General features: G+C 42.6%; 1 protein-coding gene across 1 annotated transcript in view; it reads left to right on the forward strand.

The window, feature by feature from the left end:
- Positions 1 to 1,922: 1,922 nt before the first annotated feature.
- The window catches only part of CHSY1 (chondroitin sulfate synthase 1), a gene marked incomplete at its 5' end in the record, with an annotated part of 77,905 nt that continues 56,853 nt past the window's right edge, over positions 1,923 to 22,974 (forward strand). The window contains 2 exons of the mRNA XM_082649105.1: positions 1,923 to 2,245; positions 16,002 to 16,497. Coding sequence (XP_082505231.1) covers positions 1,923 to 2,245; positions 16,002 to 16,497 — 819 coding nt within the window. The remainder of the gene's footprint in view (positions 2,246 to 16,001; positions 16,498 to 22,974) is intronic.

Raw genomic sequence — 22,974 nt, forward strand, 5'->3', positions numbered from 1 at the left:
ACACTAATATTTACATAAACATTTGTTGTATGGGCACTTCATCAGCTTTTGTTACCTTAGCTGCGTTTTGTTTGTTTTTGTTTTTTAAACAAAATGCGGCGCTTCCCTGGTGGCGCAGTGGTTAAGAATCCGCCTGCCAGTGCAGGGGACACAGATTCAAGCCCTGGGAAGATCCCACATGCCAGGGAGCAACTAAGCCCATGCACCACAACTCCTGAACCTGTGCTGTACAGCCCGCGAGCCACAACTACTGAGCCGGCAGGCCACACTACTGAAGCCCAAGAGCCTAGAGCCCGTGCTCCACAAGAGAGGCCATCGCACTGAGAAGCCCGCACACCACAAAGAAGAGTAGCGCCCACACATCACAATCGAAGAGTAGCCCCCACTCGCCGCAACTAGAGAAAGCCCGCCCGGCAGCAAAGAAGACTCAACGCAGCCAAAAATAAATAAATGTATTTTAAAAAATAAGAGGATATGTGTAAAATTTAAAATCCACCATAGAGAATCCGGTTCTCAAAACCTGTCTTTAGAAATCCATGGCACTTTTATGGACGGACTATGTTAAAATATTGACAAAGATTCAGATTAGAGATACTGACGGTCCACATAGACTGTAAATACATTACCTACCATTTCTTCAACATCTATTAAATGCGGGTAGTGTTAGGAGCTTGGACATTAAGTATAGCTTTTTTTTTAGCTTAGAAACTAGTGGCAGGGAACAAGGTAACTGAATTCACGGTTCATTCTCCAAGCGTGCACGTCTCAAACGGCTCCTGAACTGTTTATTCTATACGTGCTCGCTCCTACCCACACAGCGGCGCGAACAAAGATACAGTGTGAAATGGGCAGACGCAGGCAAGGTAGCCGGTGAGGTCCGCCTGGCTGAGGGGCTGGGCATGGGGAGTGGGGGTTTATCTGAAGACAGTCTATGCAGGAGGAACGAGTGGTTCGTGGAGAGTTGGCGGACCAAGAAGTCCCTTCTTAAAAATCCCTCCTCAGATTCACGCTACCAATGCATCTTGCAGAACTGGACGGCCGGCAGGCACGGCCCCTCCGAGGGGATACCCTCGGGCCGGTGCTGGGCGCCGCTGCTGGGAGTCCGAGCGCTGGCCGGCGGCTTTGTGGTCGCCGAGAGGCTAACGAGCTGCCGGGCGCCGCGGTCCAAGCCCCCGCCGGCGCCGAACCCGGCCCCACGCCCCCTCAGCCCAGGCGGCCTGGCCGCAGACCGCGCGGGCGCGGCCGGGCGGGGCGGGGCGGGCTCCGCGCCCGCCCGAAGGGCTGATTTTTTTTTTTTTTGGTCAAACTTTGGCCACGTGAACCGCCCCCCATTCACTTTTGCGCCAATCGGGCGACGCGGACGGATCCCGAGAGGGGCCAGGCTCCGCCGCCGCCGGGGCCGCTTCATAACGCGCCGTGCGTGACGTGAGGCACTCCTGTTGCAATGGCGAGCTAAGCCGGAGGATGTGCTGCGGAGGCGCCGGCCACGAAGAGGACCGGGGCGGGCGCAGCGCCAGCGGAGCCGAGCCAGCTGGGGGACGCGGGCTGGGCGGGACGGGGGCCCGGACTCGGCTGCCACTGCCGTCGCCGTCGCGCTGGCCACTTGCCCCCGAGCGCGAGCGGGAGGAGCCGCCGCCGCCTTGCGCCCGAGCCGCCGCCGGCGCGCGCCGGGCATGGTCCCTTCTTAAAGGCACAGGCCGCGGCTGTGGGGGTGGGCGTGCGGAACAAAGCGTCGGCGCGGGGCCTGCGGGCGGCTCGAGGGCTGCGATGGGCACGGCGGGCCCGCGGCGGCCTCGGCGCTGCCCGGGCCGGGCCTCGAGGCGCTAGGGCGGGCTGGCCTCCGCGGGCGGGGGCGGCGGGCTGAGGGCGCGCGGAGCCTGCGGCGGCGGCGGCGGCGGCCCGGCGGGCGGAGCGGCGCTGGCATGGCAGTGCGCGGCCGGCGCGCCTGGCTCAGCGTGCTGCTCGGGCTCGTGCTGGGTTTCGTGCTGGCCTCGCGGCTCGTCCTGCCCCGCGCCTCCGAGTTGAAGCGAGCGGGCCCACGGCTCCGCGCCAGTCCCGAGGGCTGCCGGCCTGGGCAGGCGGCCGCGGCTTCCCATGCCGGAGGGGCGCGCGGGGATGCGCGCGGGGAGCAGCTCTGGCCGCACGGCAGGGCCCAGGATGGCGGCCCGCACGACAGCAACTTTCTCTTCGTGGGAGTCATGACCGCCCAGAAATACCTGCAGACCCGCGCGGTGGCTGCCTACAGGTGAGACCCTGGTCTCCGGGCACCGCCTCCTGCATCCAGCATCCAAGCGGACTGCCCAGCGGGTCTACCCGTGGCCCGTGGGATCGGGATGCCCCGCGGGCGATGTCGGACATTGGCAGCAGAGGTCAGAGGCGGGATGGTGAGCGCAACGTGCAGAAGGAAGGACTTTGGGGTCACATGGACCAGGGTGGCCCCTCTGGGTGTGGTCCTCACCCTGACGTAAGGGACTTCATCTTTTCTCGTCCGAGTCCTCGCCTTTGTTAAATGAGCCCTAATGAACATTTCCCTCATAAGGTTGTTGGGAAAACTTAGAACAGTACTTGTGATAGTGATGGCAGTGGGGATTACTATTTGAGTCTCTGAAATCTTCACCTTTACCTTTGTAGAACTAGAGCCCATGTAAGTTAATCTAGAGTCCTTACACTTGTAGGTTTCACTGTTGGAATCATTTCGGTAAATGGAAGCGGGTACCCACTGCATACTCAGCCCCGCCAGTCTGTTGAATAATTGGAAAGAGAACCTTTGGGAAAAGCAGTTCCTGGCCCATGGTAGATTTGGTGTTAACTAACCCAATTGAGTGATGTGTGTGTTATTCGGTGTCTGGGCCCTGGTTGGCCATATGAGTTAGAAAAGTGGCTGGAATCATGTTCAGGATTAACAAAGGGATTAGCCAAAGTAATCTTTAGAAGCGAGAAAGAGAGATGATTTTGGAATGGCAGATTTGTATTGGAATGAATTTGAGGTAGAAGAGGGATGTAGATTCAATAAAGGGATATAATGGAAACCTTATATGTGTGAAGTACAGAAATGCTTACTCTACAGATAAGATTTGGGATTCATCCAGCCACAGAGCAAACCAATGCGCGAGAGGTCATCTGGGAATGGACTCTTAGAGCAGTCATTGCTGAGCAAGACCAAGCTGGTTGCTGTTGGTTCTTAATTTATAACCAGTATCTTTATAACTTCAGCTTTTAACTCTAGTTCTGGTCTGAATTTTCAGGCATTAAATGTTGTGAGGGGAAGAACATATATGGATCTCCCTTCCTTTATGGGGGGAAGTAAAGGACTGAAAAGGAAGATGAAAGAGCAGTAGAGAATGTCTGCCCTTTCAGTGCATTGATTCCTCATTCCTGTGTGTTTCCATTGGGATCTTGTTTAAGTCCAGAGCCCAGGTTCTGCCAGCAAGGGTCCTGAGTGCCTGAAAAGGTTAGAAAAGGTAGCATAAATTTGACCAAGATCGTGATTTGGGAACCCGCAGATCAAGGTTTTCTCCCGGATCTATCATGAATTATCTGGAATTTTATACGAATTGTGCTTTTTGTTGGTTTTTTTTGCATTGAATTATAGTTGTTTTACAGTGTTTCAGGTGTACATGTGCTTTTTGAAAAAAGAAATGTCTGCATCAGAAAATGAGGATGAGCTGTTTACGGCATGATTTTGAAAGTAAATCTACATGACTCCAGTTTGGTGACAAGTCCTTTGAAATCACAACTTTGGGACAGTTACCAAAGTAGTTTGTTCAAATAGTAAACGGTGTGATTCCCTGCCCCCCAAACAAGTACATTTTCATAGATACCAAATCAATATATACAGACTAGTAGGAGTCCTGGTACACCAGCAATACTCAGAAAATGTATGGCAAACTGGACCTACTATTTAACACTTGGAGATGATCTTTTCCCAAAGCCCATGCTTGAGGCTCTACTCTTGGCCTCCTTTCCAAATCTCCTACCTCATCTTTTTTGGATGTAGGATTTTATCTCATTGTTTATTTTCTTTAAGGCAGTTAGGGAAAAGTAGAAACACAATTTGCCCTCTGACCCTTCTTTGTGGCAACTCTGCCTTTTTGATAAAACCCTTACCAGGAAATGGTGTATACTATTTAGTAATTCTGTCAGCTTTCCTGCATACCTTTTCTTGTATCTCTCTGATCTTAAGGAGTCATATTAGTTGGAGCCTGGGCGTGGACCTGCTTTGCTGGTTAAGGTCCTCTGCTTCTCAGCCTGTCAACTCTGTGTTTAGACTGGCTGCAGGAGATGGCACAAGACGATTTTAGACTTAAGGAACTTTGGGGGAAGGCCAGAATTGGGATGGAGGTTATAGGATGTAACTTATGCTTATGGCTTTGCTGTGCTTTGCAGCCTGGGCCAAAAAGTCCACATTCAGCTCTTAAATTGGAAATTTCATGCAGTATACAAGTTGGATTAAATCTTCTAGCACAAGGTAGAACTCTAGTTTGGCACTGAGTTTTACATCTCCCTTGAAAGGCAGATTCACTCTTTAGCTTAGGAAAAAACCTCAGTGTTTTTTGTTTTTGTTTATTAAAATAAAATTATTGTTTGGCTTGTGGGTTGAAGGGGATGGCAGTGTTTTTAGTAAGATGGTACTATAATGTACTTTTATGCTAGGATATTGAAAATGTCAGAATTCAGATCTAGGGACTAGAAACTGTCTGAGACCCAGAAAGGAGCTAAAGCCTTCGAAAAATTCAAGGAGATACACTTGTCTGCACTAAAGTTGGTGCACTTTAATGATGGAAGAGCCCATCATTACTGACTTTTACTTTTCAGACCTGCCATATGCTTACAGTGGGGGAGAGGGATCACCAAGAGATGTTAGCAGTGCAGTGACAGCTGAAAGCAGGCAAGAAACAGATTTTAACAAGCAGGCAAAACAAAACTCAAAGTGTAGCCCATCAGAGACAGGGCAAGGGTAACTCCCTCATAGGCACTGAGCAGATACCATAGCTGTTAAGTTGACAGGAGTGATCCTGGTTCATCAGAATGTTCCCATACACTTAGGGTTTGTCCCTTTGTTCAGCAAATACATGCATAGTCCCTTGGGTCTGGATTCTGAGTGTTGGGGAACACAAGAGTGAAGATGCTTGTTCTCATGGAGCTTCTGTTCTAGTGGGAGGGGCTGACACCAAAAAGAGGGTTTCAGCTAGTGATGGGTGCTGTGAAGAAAGTAGAGCAGGGTAGGGACAGGGTGGGGTGGTGTCTCTCTCTGTTAGGTTGTTGGGGAAGGCCTCCGAGAGTGTGGTGTTTGGGCCAAGATCTGATAATGAGGAGCCTTTGTGGGAATGTCATTGATGAGCGTGCTAGGCAGAGGGAAGAGTTGGTAAATTACAAGGCAGGAACCAGTTTGCAAAGGAACTTGAAGAAGGTCAATGAAAGAAAGAGGATGAGGCTGATAGTGTCTGGTCTTATGGAATTTTACTCTTAAGTGAATTAGAAACGCTTTGGAGGGTTTAGATGGGAAAGGGAGGGCTTGCGTTATATTCTGAAAAGTTAATTCTTGCTATTGTGTGGAGAATAGATTGTAGGGGAGTAAGGAGATGTTAGGAGATGGTCCAGGTGGAGATGAGCATGGTTGGGACTGGAGTGATATTAATGGGGATGGAGAGAAGAGAATGGTTCCAGGATATATGCTGGAGCCAGAGTTGAAGATGTGTTGACAGAATGCTTGTGAGGAGTGAGGCAGAGAGGAATCAAGGATGACTTCTAGGATTTTGCCTTGAAAGAAAGGGTGGGTGGTGGTGTCATTTATTGAGGTGGGAAAAACTAGAGGAGGAATAGATTTAGGGGGAAGGAGGTAAGTCAGCAGAGATCTGGTTTTGCACAGGAACAGGTGGATGTATCCTTAGCTTTATAAATGTAATGAATTTTAAAAAGAATTGAGAAAAGATTTATATCTGAAGTGATTGCAGTGTGGGAGCTCTGAGATTGTCTTAAACTAAAATTCCCTTAGGGTTCTGGGTAGGGTGGTGTTCTACAAATCAACATATAAGATTTTTTTTATTTTTTAACTCATCCACAAAGTATTTGTGTTCTAGGTAATTTCACTTTAAAATGGTACAGTGGTTCCTCCAAAGTTATTATGCTGGTTAATGACAGTTCATCAGAATCCCTGGCTGGGTTCCTTTGTTGTTAGCTGCAATTTGTATTTTTTCCATATTTTTTCTTTTTTCTTAGTTATATCATTTGATATACAGAAGTTAGATGTCCATGTAGTCCAGTCTTTTCCTTTCTGGTTTTAGGGTTGTTCTCCCCATAAGCTGAGGAAGTTTATTGCCCTGGAGAGGTTTTTTTTTTTTAAAGTAACATGTTTCTGATTCTAGAAGGGGTACAAATCACCTCAACCTCATTTTTACCCCAAATGATACATTGTCTCAGCACCATGTGTTGAATAAGCTCCCATTTCCCTACCAATTTGAAATGCCATCTTCATCATACTCAAAATTCCTGGGTATGTTTTTGGACCTGCTCTTTTGTTTCATTGATCTTTCTGTCTTTTCTTGTGCCAGTACTACCTGTTGAAGTTATTGGAGGTTGAATAATATTTTAATATCCAGTACACAAGTTCTACTTTGTTACTTTTCTGTTTCAAACATTTCTTGGCTATACTTACCTGTTCTTGCTGGGAGAGTTTTGGTGCTAGATTTTTTTTTTTTTTAATTAATGGTTTGATAAAAAAGAGAAAGCATTCATATTTAGCTCTTTAGTCCATTTTTGTGCCCAGAACACTAAGCTAATTCAACACCTTTTATTTATCTTGATTCTTGCTTCCCTTGCGCTGAAGACGGGGAACTGTTTTGTTCTTTCTCAGAAGAAAGAGGTGGTGGTTCCCCTTCTTTGCCCCAGGAGTGATAAAGGGCACTATTAAAGATTAGCATCAGTCTATAGGGAATTGTGGTAAGAAAGTTTGAGAAACACTAGCTTTAGATATAGGAATCTTATTGCAAAATGTTGTTTTATCAGTTAATGGCCTCTTCCTAATGCTTTAAATGAAGGCAGACTGTTCCTTTTACCAACCTTAATGAGCAGATCTCAGAGTTCCTTCTTTCTTGAACTCAGTAAACCACGTTTATCTTGAAACAGTTTAGAGCAAGGCTTGCTTTCTCAGGTAGAATTAAGTTTGGCAAAAAAATTACTGAAAGGCTTCTATAATCCAAATAAGCAACCTGTAAGTGAACTTTTGGGGCACAACCCATTTCACGTTATAAATTACCTGTATAAGAAAACTGGTGAAAATTGTGGTCCTGAAAATGACTTTAGTATTGTGTCATGGTTCCAGATCTTGATGCTCTCAAACAGAATATTCCAAGGATAGTTGTAGTTGTCAGTAGAAGAGTATACATGATTGTGTTTTTATTGCATTGGCAATTTCACTTTTCCCCATCCATTAATTAAGCTGCAGTTTTTGAAAATGGATTAATAATTCCATTCCTGCAGAGTTCATCATCTAGGGAAGGAAACAAGCAATACTATTGAGTGATAGGGCTCACAGGGTGCCTGGACTAATTACTGTGTGGGTACAGAAGAAAGAGGCCTGCATTGACTTGAGAAGGGGATCGAGGTGGGTCTCACTCACATTCTTACCCCTCTTCCCTTGCATAGTCTTGAAAGATGAGCAGGAGTTTTTGAGGCAGAGATGACAACAGGTTCCTGGAAATGTGGAATAGCAGGAAGTAGTGAAGGGATGATGAGAAAGGGCTGGGATCTGAGAGCTAGTAATTCCATTAGAAATTTTTCCAAAGGAATTTAAAGATGTGTTCAAGGATGTATGTTATGAAGTGGAAATTGCAAGTATCTTTGGTGTCCTGTATTAGGAGCTATGGATCATAATTGATTTCACTAATTTGTCCATGCTGTGATCTACTTCTCTAACCTTAAAAAATGATGTGACCACAACACTGTAAAGCAGCTATACTCCAATATAAAAAAAAAGAGAGAAAAAAAAAAAGATGTGGCTGAAATGTGTTTATTGGAATGAGGAGAGGTTCATAATATATCTTAGTGAGAGTAGGTTTTAAAATTGTATGCCCATATGAGACCATTTTAAAAATCTAAATAAATGTTTGTGTTTATGTGACATAGAAAAGAAAATGTAAAAGAATATACATACCACGATGCTGAATGATTTTTCATGTTGGCACGTTCTTGTATTTTTGAGTTTTTCTACAGTGAACACTTTGTAATAAAGCTACATAACTACAGTTAAAAAAGAAAAAGGAGGTGACAGCTCTTGGGAGGAAATGTGAGTGAAGTTTTGAGTGTGTTAAATTGTAAGTACCTGCAAGACTGCTGAGCACAGATGGCATGTTGGCCCTGGGTTCCCTAGGGTTTCAAGTCAGGGTCATTCTTGTTTCAGTAAATGACAGTTAATCCTGCCCCAAAATGTAGGGTTAACACATGTATTTGGGTATTGTAACTGTATTTCCTCAGTTACTGTAACTTCACCCTTCCAGGCGATACTTGGGAGAATCAGGTGACAGCGCTTTTAATGTGAGGATTTTTGTATATTCATATAAGTATTCAGTGCCTTCATCTTTTTTTTTTTTTTTTTTTGCGGTACGCGGGCCTCTCACTGTTGTGGCCTCTCCCGTTGCGGCGCACAGGCTCCAGACGCGCAGGCTCAGCGGCCATGGCTCACGGGCCCAGCCGCTGCGCGGCATGTGGGATCTTCTCAGACTGGGGCAGGAAGCCATGTTCCCTGCATCGGCAGGCGGACTCTCAACCACTGCGCCACCAGGGAAGCCCCAGTGCCTTCATCTTTTATTGTCAGTGTCTTTTTGGCTTCTGGTTCTGGATAGAATTGGAGGAAGGTGTTACTGAAACTAAGTTACAGTGTAAAAGTAGTGAAACTGTTTGTCTCACCTTAATTCAGTGTCATTTCCTGAAGCGTTCAGGGCTGCTATATTTTTTCTGTACTTGAGTACATTTTAATGTGAATGATTAAAAATAAGGTGTAGACTGCTCTGATTTGATGTGAACTCTGGGCTTGCAAAACCTGAGAATTATTGAAAATGTAGATACTAATGCCATTAAAATGATTGTCTTGTAAATTGAACCTAGGTGCTGATTTTCTGTTAAACTTTGTTCTGTGTGTTTCCAACCTAATACCAGAAAATAACTGGGCAGGATTTAGAGTGGCAGAGGGACCCAAACATGGAATGAGGGTTTCAGAAAGTAACGTTTGAATGAAGTCTTCTGGCCTTCGAAACCAGACCAAACTCTAAAGGTGTCCTTGACAGGCAGGTCTCAGCCAGGCAGACAGTGGGAGGAGGTGGCTGAAGTGGGTGTAAGCCTTCTCTCATTATCTCTGATGACTGTTCCCTCAGCCTTAGCAGTAGAGGTGGGACTGCAGAACAAATGTGGGCAGACAGGTGTGGGGATGAACAAGCCAGTAGGCTGGCCAGTGGAGGTGTTGGAATCAGACCCCACTTGTGTCATGGTTTCCACATCTTTTAGCTTTGTGATCTCGGGCAAATTACTTACCTGGCTCTGAGCCTCAGTCTTTTCATCTGTAAAACGTGGGTATTGGTGCCTCTCACACCTTGTGAAGTTGTCATAGGTTGAGAGTCTGATGCCCTCAACCCACTGCCCTGCACGCCGTGGCTCCTTTTGGGTGTTGGTGATTGGGAAGCGGTCTTGATGCCAGGGAACACCTCAACAGAGGAAGAAGACTGGCTTGCACAGGAGTTGGCTGTGGTTCAGGGTGGTTTTATTGTTTACATTAAACAACACTGATTTTTTTTTTCTTAGAATTATATTTGAAAACATTTTGTTTATGCATGACTAAGAATTAGTTGTGTATTTACGCTTCTAAGTGTACAGCAGCAAAATATAAACTGTCAATGTATGCAAAGTGGCTCTCTAAGACTTGAAGCTTTGGAAATGGACCACAAGATCAGAATTTGCCTTCTGCCATTAACACTCCAAATTTTAATTCTTGTGTTTCAAAGAGAGCGTATTTGTGGTCTGTTTGTTGATGAGTATTTCTATTGTTTGCTGTGAACCTAGGCTCAAAGGGCAGGTTGCACTGAGCTGTTAATACCTTGGAACTGCCTCCTGGGCTAGTGCCCAGGCCGTTGTTGAGGTGGGAAGCTGTAATCCACCCTCCAACATCTTTACTGGGGGAAGGGGCCAGGAAGGCTCTTTAATGCTTGCTTTTACCTTAAGTCTAGTTTTCAGGATTAATGGTAAGGAGTCTAATTTGATTTTTCCTTTAAAAATTTTCCCCAACATTTATGATCCCCGTTATATATTTCCCCACCTACTTCTAAAAAGAATTTGAGATTGCTCATATCATAAGGTCATATCCAGTGAGACAGTTAAAAATTTTAAAAGAGGAAGCCACATATCCGGAAACCACATACACGGAAGGGGGAACCTGCTGCTAAGTGCAGTGCTCCTGGGCTGAATAAGGCTTGTATATCCTGCCGGGGGCATTCCTTCAGTTCCAGGAAAGGCCTTGAGTCCTCATTGGGTAGACTGTCTGGGAAGACCTCAGTTCTCCCAGGCCCGTGGCGCTCTGACTGGCAGTATAGAACTGTCCTCCATGTACTTTTTTGGGAGGATGAGCTAAGATTGCTGCTCCATCACATGGTGCCTCCTGTAAGGGTACTCAGTACATTTGCTCCGTTTCTCTACCATAGATGCAGGGGAGAAACTTCCCTGAGGTCTTAGTATCTGGAATCATTATGTCACTTAACCCTGAACAGTGAGACACAGTCTTGTGACTTCTCTTGGTTGTCTGCCGGAAGGCTTACTACCCTGATTTTGCCCTCCCTGCTACAGGCACCACCTTCATGCCTTGCTCCAACTTTCCTACTTTTGTTTTTCTTTCTTAATTTTCTTGCTTATTCTTTTCATCCTGTGTGCATTTTGGTTAAGTTGTCTTAAATCCTTTCTGTAATAGGGAAGAATATAAATGTATACATTTAATTTCTGTTATCTATCAGTTCTGCAGGGGAAAACTATATTCTCCCTTCCTTCCTTGACTCCAAATTCTGAGGTGATTTGATCATATGAGTCTTTTCAAACTTACCACTGTAACTATCAGACCACATATGTAATAGTGATTTGGGGGGACTCACAGAAAATCTCCCGTTCTTATTTATAAAACTTACTGTAACTATTAAAGTTTAGAAAATGTGAAAGAAAGTACTCAATCTTACTCCAGTTTTCTTTTAGTTTTTCCATTGATTAGAGTAAAAAAATATTTTTATTACACAAGTAAAATTATCTGTTAAATATTTTTATTTCTTTGGATGCTTTTTAGTTTAAAGCTTTCTCCTGGATTAAAATTTTTTTTTTTTCCCTAACTCTATTTGTTGTAGAAAACATGAAGAAAAGTAAATCCCTTCTGATCCTCTATCCAAAAATAACCATAGTAAACACTTTGGTATAGAGTTGTACTTTATTTTATTTTGTATGTGTACTTTTGTTCCCTTATTAATCCATATCACAAGTATTCTGTTGTCTGCTTTTAAAATTTACCTGTATATTATGAATGTGTACCCAGGACAACAGTCATGCTGTAGATGTGGTTTCGTACAGAAATGTATTTTATGTAGTTTTTCTTAAAATGACATGAATAGAAATGGAGACTGTTATTAAATCCTAACTCAGCAAAGGCGTTCCTCAGCGAAGCTAATGTCCAGCTGCATGACTTAACTGTGATTTAACTTGATATAGGGTCAGTGTTTAGAAGCCTGGAGGAAAGGAAGGTTATTAGCTTGGGACTCTCAGATTTCAGTTGTTTTATCTGTGCTTTAGCAAGAGTTGGTTATCAGTCCATTGAAAAGTGAGCTTTCCGGCAGGGGCCCTTGCAAATGTTCTGTGGTTTCAATTAAGTGAGAGCTCTTTGCTCCTGGTTACAAACGTGTTGATGGCAAAGTTGACATTTGCTTATGAAAATTAAGGAAGCTGACCTGTTTCTGTCTCAGAAGGGGGGCCAGTTTGCTTCTTCAGTACCAGTTCCTTCATTTCTTTGAAATTATTGATGCCCTCCCCCTGCCTTCCCCAGGGTGGTGAATCATGATTTATGTTCCAGAACTCTTTATGGAGCTATTTAAGCTAAAGGGACCCTAAGTAAAAAGATCATAATTTGCCAAGATTGAAGGATTTACAAAAGCTCAATATTAAGAGATTTCCCTCAAATTACCAGTCATTTAAGAACAGAAAAGGGCAATGTGAGGTTTTTCCTTGGGTTACCTGAAAAGGAAAAGATAATAATCAGTGGAGTTACCTTAAAACTGCAGAGAGGCTTTTAAAGATGGTTTGAGGTTAGATTGTCTGTTTTTAAAATTAACTGGTTGCTCTTCCTGGACAAATTACACCATTTCAGGTTATAGTTCAAGTATTAATCACATCACTGATGGTTATACTGCTAGTGCTTCCATCGCTATATTCTATCTGGGGTGGCACATAGGAAGCAGAGCCAGACAAAATGAATTTTGATCCTCAGTCTGATAATGAAAGATTCTGGTGTTTTAAGTGAGAACACTTTTAAAGTTTAAAGTCTTTTTAGACTTCTACCCTGACATTGTCTTGAGATTGATAGTATGATAGAACTCTGTTATATAGCTTGAGTGTCAGGTTTTTAAGCCAGAAATAAGAGAAGCAGCATTTTTCACAATGCCTTCACTCTGGTGTGTAATCTTGAGACTGACTATTCCAAGTTCAGCCCACACTTTCCTGTCTCCCCCATTTTTCTTTCAGTACCTTATTTTATTTGCAAACTCTTGTATTCCCTAATAAGTCACACTTAGTAATGCTTACCTCATGCCAGGCTGCCTTCTAAGCTCTTTTAGATGTAATAATCCATTTAACCCTCACCACAACCCTATAAGGCAGGTACTATTATTATCCCCAGTTTACAGATAAGGAAAGTGAGTCACAGAGTAACTTGCCCAAAGTGAAGCCAGGATTTTCACCCCAATAGCCTGATTCCAGAGTCCATGCTCTTAACCATCACACACTGTATTATGTCTCAAGAGCAGGTTTTTCCTCTGAATGTAAGCGCTGTCTTACCGACCCTGTATTCCAAATAACCCCATGATGATTTAGGATTTTAATGGCTTCTGGAGTTGACTTACTTTAGTACTACTTTGAATGTGGTCTGTATTATTTATTTATTTATTTTTTTACGGTGTGCGGGCCTCTCACTGCTGTGGCCTCTCCCGTTGCGGAGCACAGGCTCCGGACGCCCAGGCTCAGCGGCCATGGTGCACGGGCCAAGCCGCTCCGTGGCACATGGGATCCTCCCGGACCGGGGCCCGAACCCTTGTCCCCTGCATCGGCAGGCGGACTCCCAACCACTGCGCCACCAGGGAAGCCCGTGGTCTGTATTATTAATCACAGAACCAGTTGGGTAGAAGCTAAAGCTAAGTTGATTTTATTCACTACCCTTTTAAAATCAGTTGTGAGATACTACAGACTATTTTGTTTAAAATTATTTCAGAAGTACCATGAACTGTAGTATATTTCAACTCCAGCATGTCTCTGGATTTTACCTCTTAATAATTATATTCTGGTTGTATTTTGATTAAGTTGCTTTTTTTCTGCATGTAGGAATGTTAGTGTGCCTCACCTGGAAATTTCTCAAAGATAAGAGCCAGCTCGTTTCTTGCCCTTTTGCGTGCGCACGCTCATACATATGCACGGCATATTTAAGTCCCTTATTTCACACGAGTGAGCAGTATTTATTGAACTCTATTACTTGCCAAGGACTGAAATTATTTATGTTTTTGAAGAATTGTTCTGCCAAACAAAAATCATTTCTACATGAATGGAGAAATAAGGGGCTTCTTGACTTGGATGGGGGATCTTCTTGGTATAACTTCGTTATCACTGACTTGCCCAGACTGGGAAATTGTCTCCCTCCTGATGATGGTGCTATGTCAGAAGAGTGCATTTAAGTTATATTTTATGTAGGTTGGTGTTCATTCCCATTTTAAAATGGACTTTTCTCTTTGCAGGAGGGGTTGATTTCTCTTTAAATTAATTGCCTCGTTCCTACTATGTTTACATGCTTTTTTTCAGGAGCAAATCCTTTGTGAAAATGAAGTACAGTACCTAGTATAGCATCTGTAGTCCCATCAGGTTTCATTTATGCCGAATTCTTAGTTAAGGGTTCTGTAAATGGTATAAGACCTGTAGGTCCATTTTAAATCCATAGGCATTAAGGGAAAAACATTACAACTACTATATTACATCCATTCTAAGATGCACTTTTTTTTTTCACATTTTAACATCTCTGAAGTGAGGATGCGTTTTACAGTTGCTCTCATCATGTGATTATGATTGGCTATACAGGCATACCTCGGAGATAACTGGAAGTTCCAGACTGCTGCAATAAAGCAAATATCCCAATAAAGCGAGTCATAATTTTTTTTTGGCTTCCCAGTGTATATTAAAATTATGTTTATGCTTATCAGACTGGTCTGTTAAGGTGCAGTAGCATTATGTTTAAAAAGCAATGTACATATGTTAATTTTAAAATACTTTATTTCTAGGCCTTTCTCACTTTCTGAGATGGCCCACACTCTGTGGAGTGTGTTTTCTCTAAATAAATCCACTTCTTACCTATCACTTTGTCTCTCACTGAATTCTTTCTGCGATGAGATGTCAAGAACCTGAGCTTCATTAAGTCCTGAAACCAGGAAAAAGCTGAGAAGCAGCCCTGGGACCTGGGATTGCTCAGACCACCGTAAATCAGCCTCACCGCCCCAGCTATTCTGGAAATTCCTCTCTCCGTGGTAGTTGGCTGGGTGCAGCAGCCAATCTGGCTGTGGCGCTCCCACATGGGTCCGTGAGGTCACAATGAGCACTGGCCAATGGGGATCAAGGAACCAGCAACCAATGGCAGAAGGCACTAGTATCGGCTGGGCCAATGGGAAGGCAGCGAGGCACTCCCAGCTGGGTATGGAGAACGTGGCTTCCCGCTCCCGAAGAGAAGCTGGGACCCTCGTGGTCGCCTGATCCTGGCGGGTTGTGGGGTTGGGGGGACTCCGGCTCGGTTAGTATCCAGAGAACAGGGAGAAGCGAGCCACCAAAAAAAAAAACCAAAAAAACCCTTTATTTCTAAAAATGCTAACCATTATCTGAGCCTACAGAGCCAACCATCAGCCTCTTTTTGCAGTAGTACCATCAAGGATCGCCATAACAAACATAGTAGTAATGAAAAGTTTGAAATATTGTGACAGTTAACATTGCGACAGAGACATGAAGTGAGCAAATGCTGTTGGAAAAATGGTGCCGATAGACTTGCTCCTGCAGTGGCTTCCTGCTGCTTTAAAGCATAAAGGCCCCCATCCCTGGAGGGCTGCTAGGCCTTGCAGTTTTCCCCCATCAAGACAGCCCCCCCCCCACTCTGGGTCTGCTTCTTATCCTTGATGTTCACCCGCCTCAGGGAAGCATTCCCCGCTCCCTGTCTGGTTGGTGTCCTTTGTTTGCTCACCTTTCTTGGATAAGTGTATGACTGGCCTCGTGTCGACTCCACATCAGCTGCAGGGTCTGTGTTTTGCTCACCGCTGCATCCCCGTGGCCTAATGCATACTTGGCACTTGATGAGCATTCCAAGAAAATGTATTGAATGAACAATTTTTTAAAAAAAATTTTTTTGTTTTAGAGAGCGGAGGAGTTTGTAGGTAGGGAGTTGGTAGTATCAGAGAATTAACCTGAATATCTAGACTTGGTGCCTTGGCAATTTGGTTTTCAGCCATAGCTAAAACATAGTTATCTGGGAAATATTTTAATACTTCATCATTCTTTTTCATTGGGATTCTTTTGAAAATGAGTTAGGACTTTGCAATACCGGTAGTGTGGGCTTCCGTTAAGGGGAAGCTTTTTATCATCCTTTTGAATGTACATTCAAAGTGATTCAACATGAATCAAGATATGGGAATTTATGGAAATGGGAAGCCTGGAATAAACTGTTCCCTCACTGATGTTTATTTTAATTCCAGAACATGGTCCAAGACAATTCCTGGGAAAGTCGAATTCTTCTCTAGTGAGGGTTCAGACACATCGATCCCAATTCCAATAGTGCCACTACGGGGAGTGGACGACTCCTACCCACCCCAGAAGAAGTCTTTTATGATGCTCAAGTACATGCATGACCACTACTTGGACAAGTATGAATGGTTTATGAGAGCAGACGATGATGTTTACATCAAAGGAGACCGTCTGGAGAATTTTCTGAGGAGTTTGAATAGTAGTGAACCCCTCTTTCTTGGGCAGACAGGACTGGGCACCACGGAAGAAATGGGGAAACTTGCTCTGGAACCTGGTGAGAACTTCTGCATGGGGGGCCCTGGTGTGATCATGAGCCGGGAAGTTCTCCGGAGAATGGTACCACACATCGGCAAGTGCCTCCGGGAAATGTACACAACCCACGAGGATGTTGAGGTGGGAAGGTGTGTCCGGAGGTTTGCAGGGGTGCAGTGCGTCTGGTCTTATGAGGTAAGAACAGAAGAAAATCTGTTGATTTTGTTACTAGGTCTGGACCAGTCATAGGAAACTATTAGTGATAATGTACTCTTTAAGGCTTAAAAATTCATATTAAGTTATACATTTTTACCTTGGTTCTTTTAATTTGAATTCTCTCATTACTTTTTCTCTTGGTTTTTAGAACATACCTTATGTACTTTTGTCCTAAAATCTTAGTTAATAATGGCATTTGGGACCCAAAGAAAAGGATTAATACAGGTCACAGTGATACTTTCATGATTTTCCAGAAGATTTACCTAATCTGACTTCTGATTTTGCAGATGTGATTATAAGAGTGTCCCTTTTCTCCCAAAGGTCTGACTTCTCTCATCTGGTCACGTTGACCGACACAGTTTAGAAACTTAAATGTTTGAATTCATAAAATGAGTAATGATGTAAAACAGCCAATAGTATTTGGCTTTGCATATATATTAAACCTTGATTTTTTAACAGTTGTTATGATCTGTAAGTTTGCAATATAGTTGTTCCTTTCAGAATAGGCAGTTTCCAACATATTGATACATCGGTGCAATTTTTTGAAGGAAACCTACTTGGGGATGTTTTCTCTTTAATAGTTGTGGAGAATATGAGTTAGCTTTTGATTTCTCTTTGTTTTTATTGGCAGATGTGCACCTCTTGCCTACAGTTGCAGGATGTGATATTAGTCAGAATGGAAAAAATGATTTAGGTTGTGTTGTTTAGATTGATACACTACTGATAGTTGTGAGGAGCAAAGGGAATTGCTAGACCTTTGCCCAAGAAAAAGAAATGCATTTTCAGATGTAAAGTGTTAGCTTGTCTCCTGAGTTAATTTTCTAAAGTGCTTGTGTGAAGAAATGGTATTCTGGCCTGTACTTGCCTTTCTCCTAGACTTCTTTTTAAATGTCTCCTAATCACACTATTTCTTTAGTTTGAACTTTTAGGGAAGTGGACATTTTCGAGTATACAGGAAGTAGTCTTTGTATAGTTTCCAGTTATAAAAGAAACATTGTAAATCCCAAATGTGATCTGACTGAACACTCTAATCTCTTTGTGTACTTCCCCCGCCTCCCCATGCATGGGCCATTGCTCACTGGATCTAGGGGGGATTCTGTTTTCATGGATTTTTGCTGCTAGGAAAGCCGTTTGGAGATTTCGTGCAGTTTTAAGCACGATACAGCTGGCAGTATTCCTGCATTTTCCCCATCCTTAATTAAGTAGTTATAACCTTAACAAGTTTCATTATTCTTAAAATGTGTAATGCCTTGTGTATTTTGGAGTGCTTTATGCTGCCCCTGATCTCTGAGAAGCTAGCCTTCCTGCTAGAACTGCAGAGGATAGGTCTACCTTTGAGAGAGAATTTTAAAAAATCTCTTAGTGTTGTCATACTGTTAGATCTTACACGCTGATAGATAGACACCAACAGAGTCAGTACCTTGAGTTTATCAAGAGCTCTGACCTAACATTAGTGCCAAGATAGAGTGAGAAAGTATTGTCTTGGGGGTGTAGGGGTTGGGAGACAGTTTTGGGGCTATTTCCCTTTATTATGATGTAATCGCCAAAGTTTTCTAAGGCCTGAAGTGAGGGTGCTGGGAATCATCCTGTCTGTACACTTGGAACTGCCGGTTAGACTTGACGCATCTGGTAAATGACCTTATTAGCTAAAAGGATCTGGTGGGGGAGGAAGCTCCTTCCCTGGGTCACTCCCTGTCCTTGCCCAGGATCTCCTGAGTCAGCTTCAGATGCTGTCTACTGCTTTGCATTTCCCTAAATGCCTGATGACACATTTTTTTCTAGATACTGCTGGCTTGGTCTCCACAGGGCTTGTACCAGATGACTCTCCTTTTGTGGGAGAATATCTTCTCCCAGAGTGTGGCTTGCAAATGTGGTATTTTTATTATATGCAAATTGTGAGTTTAAGTGTAGTCTAGTTTATCATTCTTTTCCTGTGTGGTTTGTGTTTTTCATGTCTTAAGAAATTCTTCCCTTCCTTGGGTCACAGGAACTTTCTATACATTTTTCTATAAATATAGTTTTGCCTTTCACATGGAGTTCATCCATATCATTTTTAAGAATTCTGTTGGGACATTTACCATTTTATTAGACCTTTGATTTCTTTTCTGTTTCCTTTTTTATTCTAACAGAAAATGCTTAAGAGGTTCTAACCTAAGTCGTCATTAGGATTTATCATTGTGTTCATCACTCAGGCAAGATTAATACCCTCATGTGGATGAGGAACTTTTATTAAACTTTTTGTAAATCTAGTTTCTCCATTAAGGCTCACATTATGAGAAATTATTGAGGTGGAATCTTATGTTAAAGACAATTATGTTAAGCTTTGGGTCTTGGAAGGTACTTTTTTAGCTCTATTATAAACCTAGCCAGAAAGTGTAATTTTTTTTTTGCAAGTCCCAGATAATGTCTTGGGATTACACTTACATAATTAAAGTGGCTCCTCAGGAGCAACTGTCATAATCAAAATCCAGATTCATTTCTAAGCTTGTTTTGACTATTTACTTTTTTTTTTTTTTGGCCGCACCACACATCATGTGGGATCCTAGTTCCTCGACCAAGGATTAAACCTATGCCCCCTGCATTTGAAGCACAGTCTTAACCACTGGACCACCAGGGAAGTCCCTGTTCTGACTATTATTGGTGGCTAATTATTAATACATGACTTTAAAAACTTTATTTGGAAATCATTTTAATTTCACAGGAACATTACAGAAAAAAAAAGTGCAAGGAACATCCATATACCTATACCCAGAGTAACCTGTTATCGTTTTACTCCATTTGTGCTATCATTTGCTTGACTGCCCCTCCACCCTCTTCCAGTACAGAGACATAGACTTACCCAACCACCATTTATGGGTAGCTTTCTTTGTGGCCCTTTACTTTAAATAATGTCAATGTATTTTGAGTACAAATAGAGAAATTCTCTTATACCACTACAGTACAGCTTAAGTAAATTTAACATAATGTTGTCTGTAGACTCAGTAAAGTCCTGGTAACAGCTCTTCCTTCTCCATTACAGGCTCCAGCCTGGGGTCTTGCATTTGATTGTCATGTCTCTTTAATCTAGGATGTTTGCACAGCCTCTTTCTTTGTCTTTTATGACCTTGGCATTTTTGTTAAGTGACTTTAAAAATTTCATTTTCATAATGAAAAAATGTGACTGCAATATGGTAACCCATTAGGCGGTTTTTAGTAATGCTTTTCAAGGCTTATTAAAATCTACTGTGAGGACCCAGCAGCAGAGAGAGTGTGGACCTTGAGACTGTTAATGCTGGTGGAAAAGAGGTAGAAGGAGCTGGCAGGCCTGACTCCCCCTTGTCACATGGGGTCAGCATCACTAACTCAAGTTATACCAGTTTTTTTCTTTTTTTGATGAACATTATTGAACAATTTGACACAGTAATTTATTTTATTTAGGCAAATCTATGAAATATTATACTACTCTTTTAATAGGAGGGGACAAAAAGAAAGTTGACCTAAGTAATCTATTCATTTTATTTTTCATTTCTTACTGAAGTATATATATATCATACCTTTGGAAAAGTGCACAGATCATAAATAAGTATAGAGCTCAGTGGATTTTCACAAACTGGACATAGCTATGTAACCAGCATCCAGATCTTGCTTTTATTATTTTAACTCAATGTTTGACTAGGTAGAAAATGATCATTACTAATGAAAGTTAGCAACAAGCATAGATAGATTTGGCAACTTAAAAAAAAGTTTATCTTTTTAATAGCTAATGCTGTCATATGGTTCAGAATTCGAAAGTGCAAAGGGTTTACTAGGATAAGTCCTGCCACCTCTGTCTCCAGCCACTGGGTTCCCCTCATGAGTCAGCCACCATAGTGCACCTTTACAGATACAACCTACGTGTATATAAGCAATTAAGTTTGTATATCTTCCCCCTTTTATATGAATGTTAGCATGTTTTACATACTATGCACATCTTGCTGGTTTTCACTTACATGTCTTGGAAGATTTTCCTTTCGGTACATAAAGAGCTTCATCTTTTTTTAATGGATATTCAGGCTATTTCCAGTTCTATTCAGCAGTGTTTCTAACCAGTCATTTATCCTAATGTTTCCCAGTCTTTTTTACATCATGGCACACATGTTAAGGCAACTGCCTCGAGAGGGCTTCTGCTACCCCATCCCCTAACCACTCTACCCGCCCTCTGCAGACCCAAAGGGATTATTATTTGGCACATCTAGAACTGTTTGGGATACACCAGTACACCAAGCCACACCAGTTGTGATGTCTGAGTTAACCAGTTAATATTTATTAAGGGATCATTAATGACCCAAGTACTGCCCTCCGAACTGGTAGGAAATTGCAAAAGAAGAATGAAAGATGAATGGCGTTTTTCTCCCTCAAAGACTTTAGTCTAGTTGAGGAGACAAAAACATATATGTTCATGAAATAGTTGGAAAAAAACTTAAAAGTGTAAAACCTTGTGATGCTGATTTTAAATATAAAATAGAAGGGTAAGATCTATGATGTTCTTTTTTTAAAAAATTAATTTATTTTTTAGCTGCATTGGGTCTTTTTTGTGCACACGGGCTTTCTCTAGTTGTGGGGGCTACTCTTTGTTGCTGTGCGCGGGCTTCTCATTGCAGTGGTTTCTCTTGTTGCAGAGCATGGGCTCTAAGGTGCACGGGCTTCAGTAGTTGTGGTGCGTGGGCTCAGTAGTTGTGGCTCACAGGCTCTAGAGAACAGGCTCAGTAGTTGGGGTGCACAGGCTTAGTTGCTCCGCGGCATGTGGGATCTTCCCCTGCACTGGCAGGCGGATTCCTAACCACTGCGCCACCAGGGATGTCCCCATGATGTTCTTTTTATAGGAAGGCATATCACCAAGGGGAATTGGAGTTTAGAGCAAAATATGTGAAAAGAGAAGTTCTTCTTTATTAGTCTGACTGGCTTTTAAAGGAGTATTGAACATCCTTACATCAGAAGCCTGAGATTTTTTTCTTTAATCATAGAAGAAATAATGTTTCTTAACTGCTAGTTGTCTTAGACCTGCTTTGTGTTATAGGGGTGCCTTCCTCATTCCTATAGGGTGCCCATTAACTTACGTGGCCAAGAACCAGGCAGGCCTCTAAATGGCTAGAATAGATGCTCAAATACTGAGCACTAATGCAGCCTGTTTCTTCGAGGCAGAGCCCTTCATGGTCTTATACTGAGCCTTATTCTTTTGTTCTGGCAGTTTGGTGGTTCAATTTCCAAGCCCCTGATAGATTAGAAGGGCAAATTAGCACCCCCAAAAGGGGGATATTATGTAAGGACTGTGTCAGCAGTGAGTGGGAAAGACATGAAGGGAAGTGAAAAATAAGAGAAAGTAAGGCGGCTGTGAAAAGCACAGCAGTCTAAGACCAATCACTGTGTTATTGATTTCTATCTAATTTCGTTCCATATGGTTGGAGAACATACTTTGTATTATTTCCAATTTTTAAAAATTTATTGAGGGCTTCCCTGGTGGCGCAGTGGTTGGGAGTCCGCCCGCCGATGCAAGGGACACGGGTTCGTATCCCGGTCCGGGAGGATCCCACGTGCCGCGGAGCGGCTGGGCCCGTGAGCCATGGCCGCTGAGCCTGCGCGTCTGGAGCCTGTGCTCCGCGGCGGGAGAGCGAGAGGCCCGCGTACCGCGAAAAAAAAAAAATTTATTGAGTCTTTTTTATGGAATCACATATGGAGAATCACATATGGTGATTCACATATGGAGAATCACATATGGTGATTCACATATGGAGAATGTTCCATATGTACTAGAGAAGAGTGTGTATTGTGCTCTTGTTGTGTGGACTGTTGTCTAAGTCTAGTTGATTTTTATGTTGATCAAGTCTTTTTTTTTCCTTGTTTGTCTGGCTAGTTCTATCCATTATTAAAAATTGGATATTGAAATCTCCAATATTGTTGAATTCTCTATTTTTCCCTTTTATTATGTCTGGTTTTGCTTCATATATTTTGGGGCTCTGTTGTTAGGTGCATATATGCTTATAACTGTTAGATCTTCCTGATGGATGACTCCTTTTATCATTATAAAGTTTCTTCTTTCATCTTTAGTAACAATTTTTGTCTTAAAGTCAATTTTGCCTGATATTAGTACAACCACTCCAGTTCTCTTTTGGTTACTGTTTGCATGGCATATCTTTTTCCATCCTTTCACTTTCAGCCTATTTGTGTCTTTGAATCTAAAGTGTGTCTCTTGTAGAAAGCATATAGTTGGATCACTTTTTAATCCATTCTGCCAGTTCTGCCTTTTAATTGGAATGTTTAATCTATTTACATTTAATATTACTGATAGGATAGGATTTATGTCTCTCATTTTGCTATGTGTTTTCTATGTCATGTCTTTTTTGTTCCTCCATGCTGCTTTCTTTTGTGTTAAGTACATATTTTCTATACATTTTCACTCTCTTGTCATTTCTTTTTTTTTTTTTTTTTTTTTAACATCTT

Source organism: Grampus griseus, assembly GCF_964374135.1.
Source record: "Grampus griseus genome assembly, chromosome: 2".
Classification (NCBI taxonomy): Eukaryota; Metazoa; Chordata; class Mammalia; order Artiodactyla; family Delphinidae; genus Grampus; species Grampus griseus.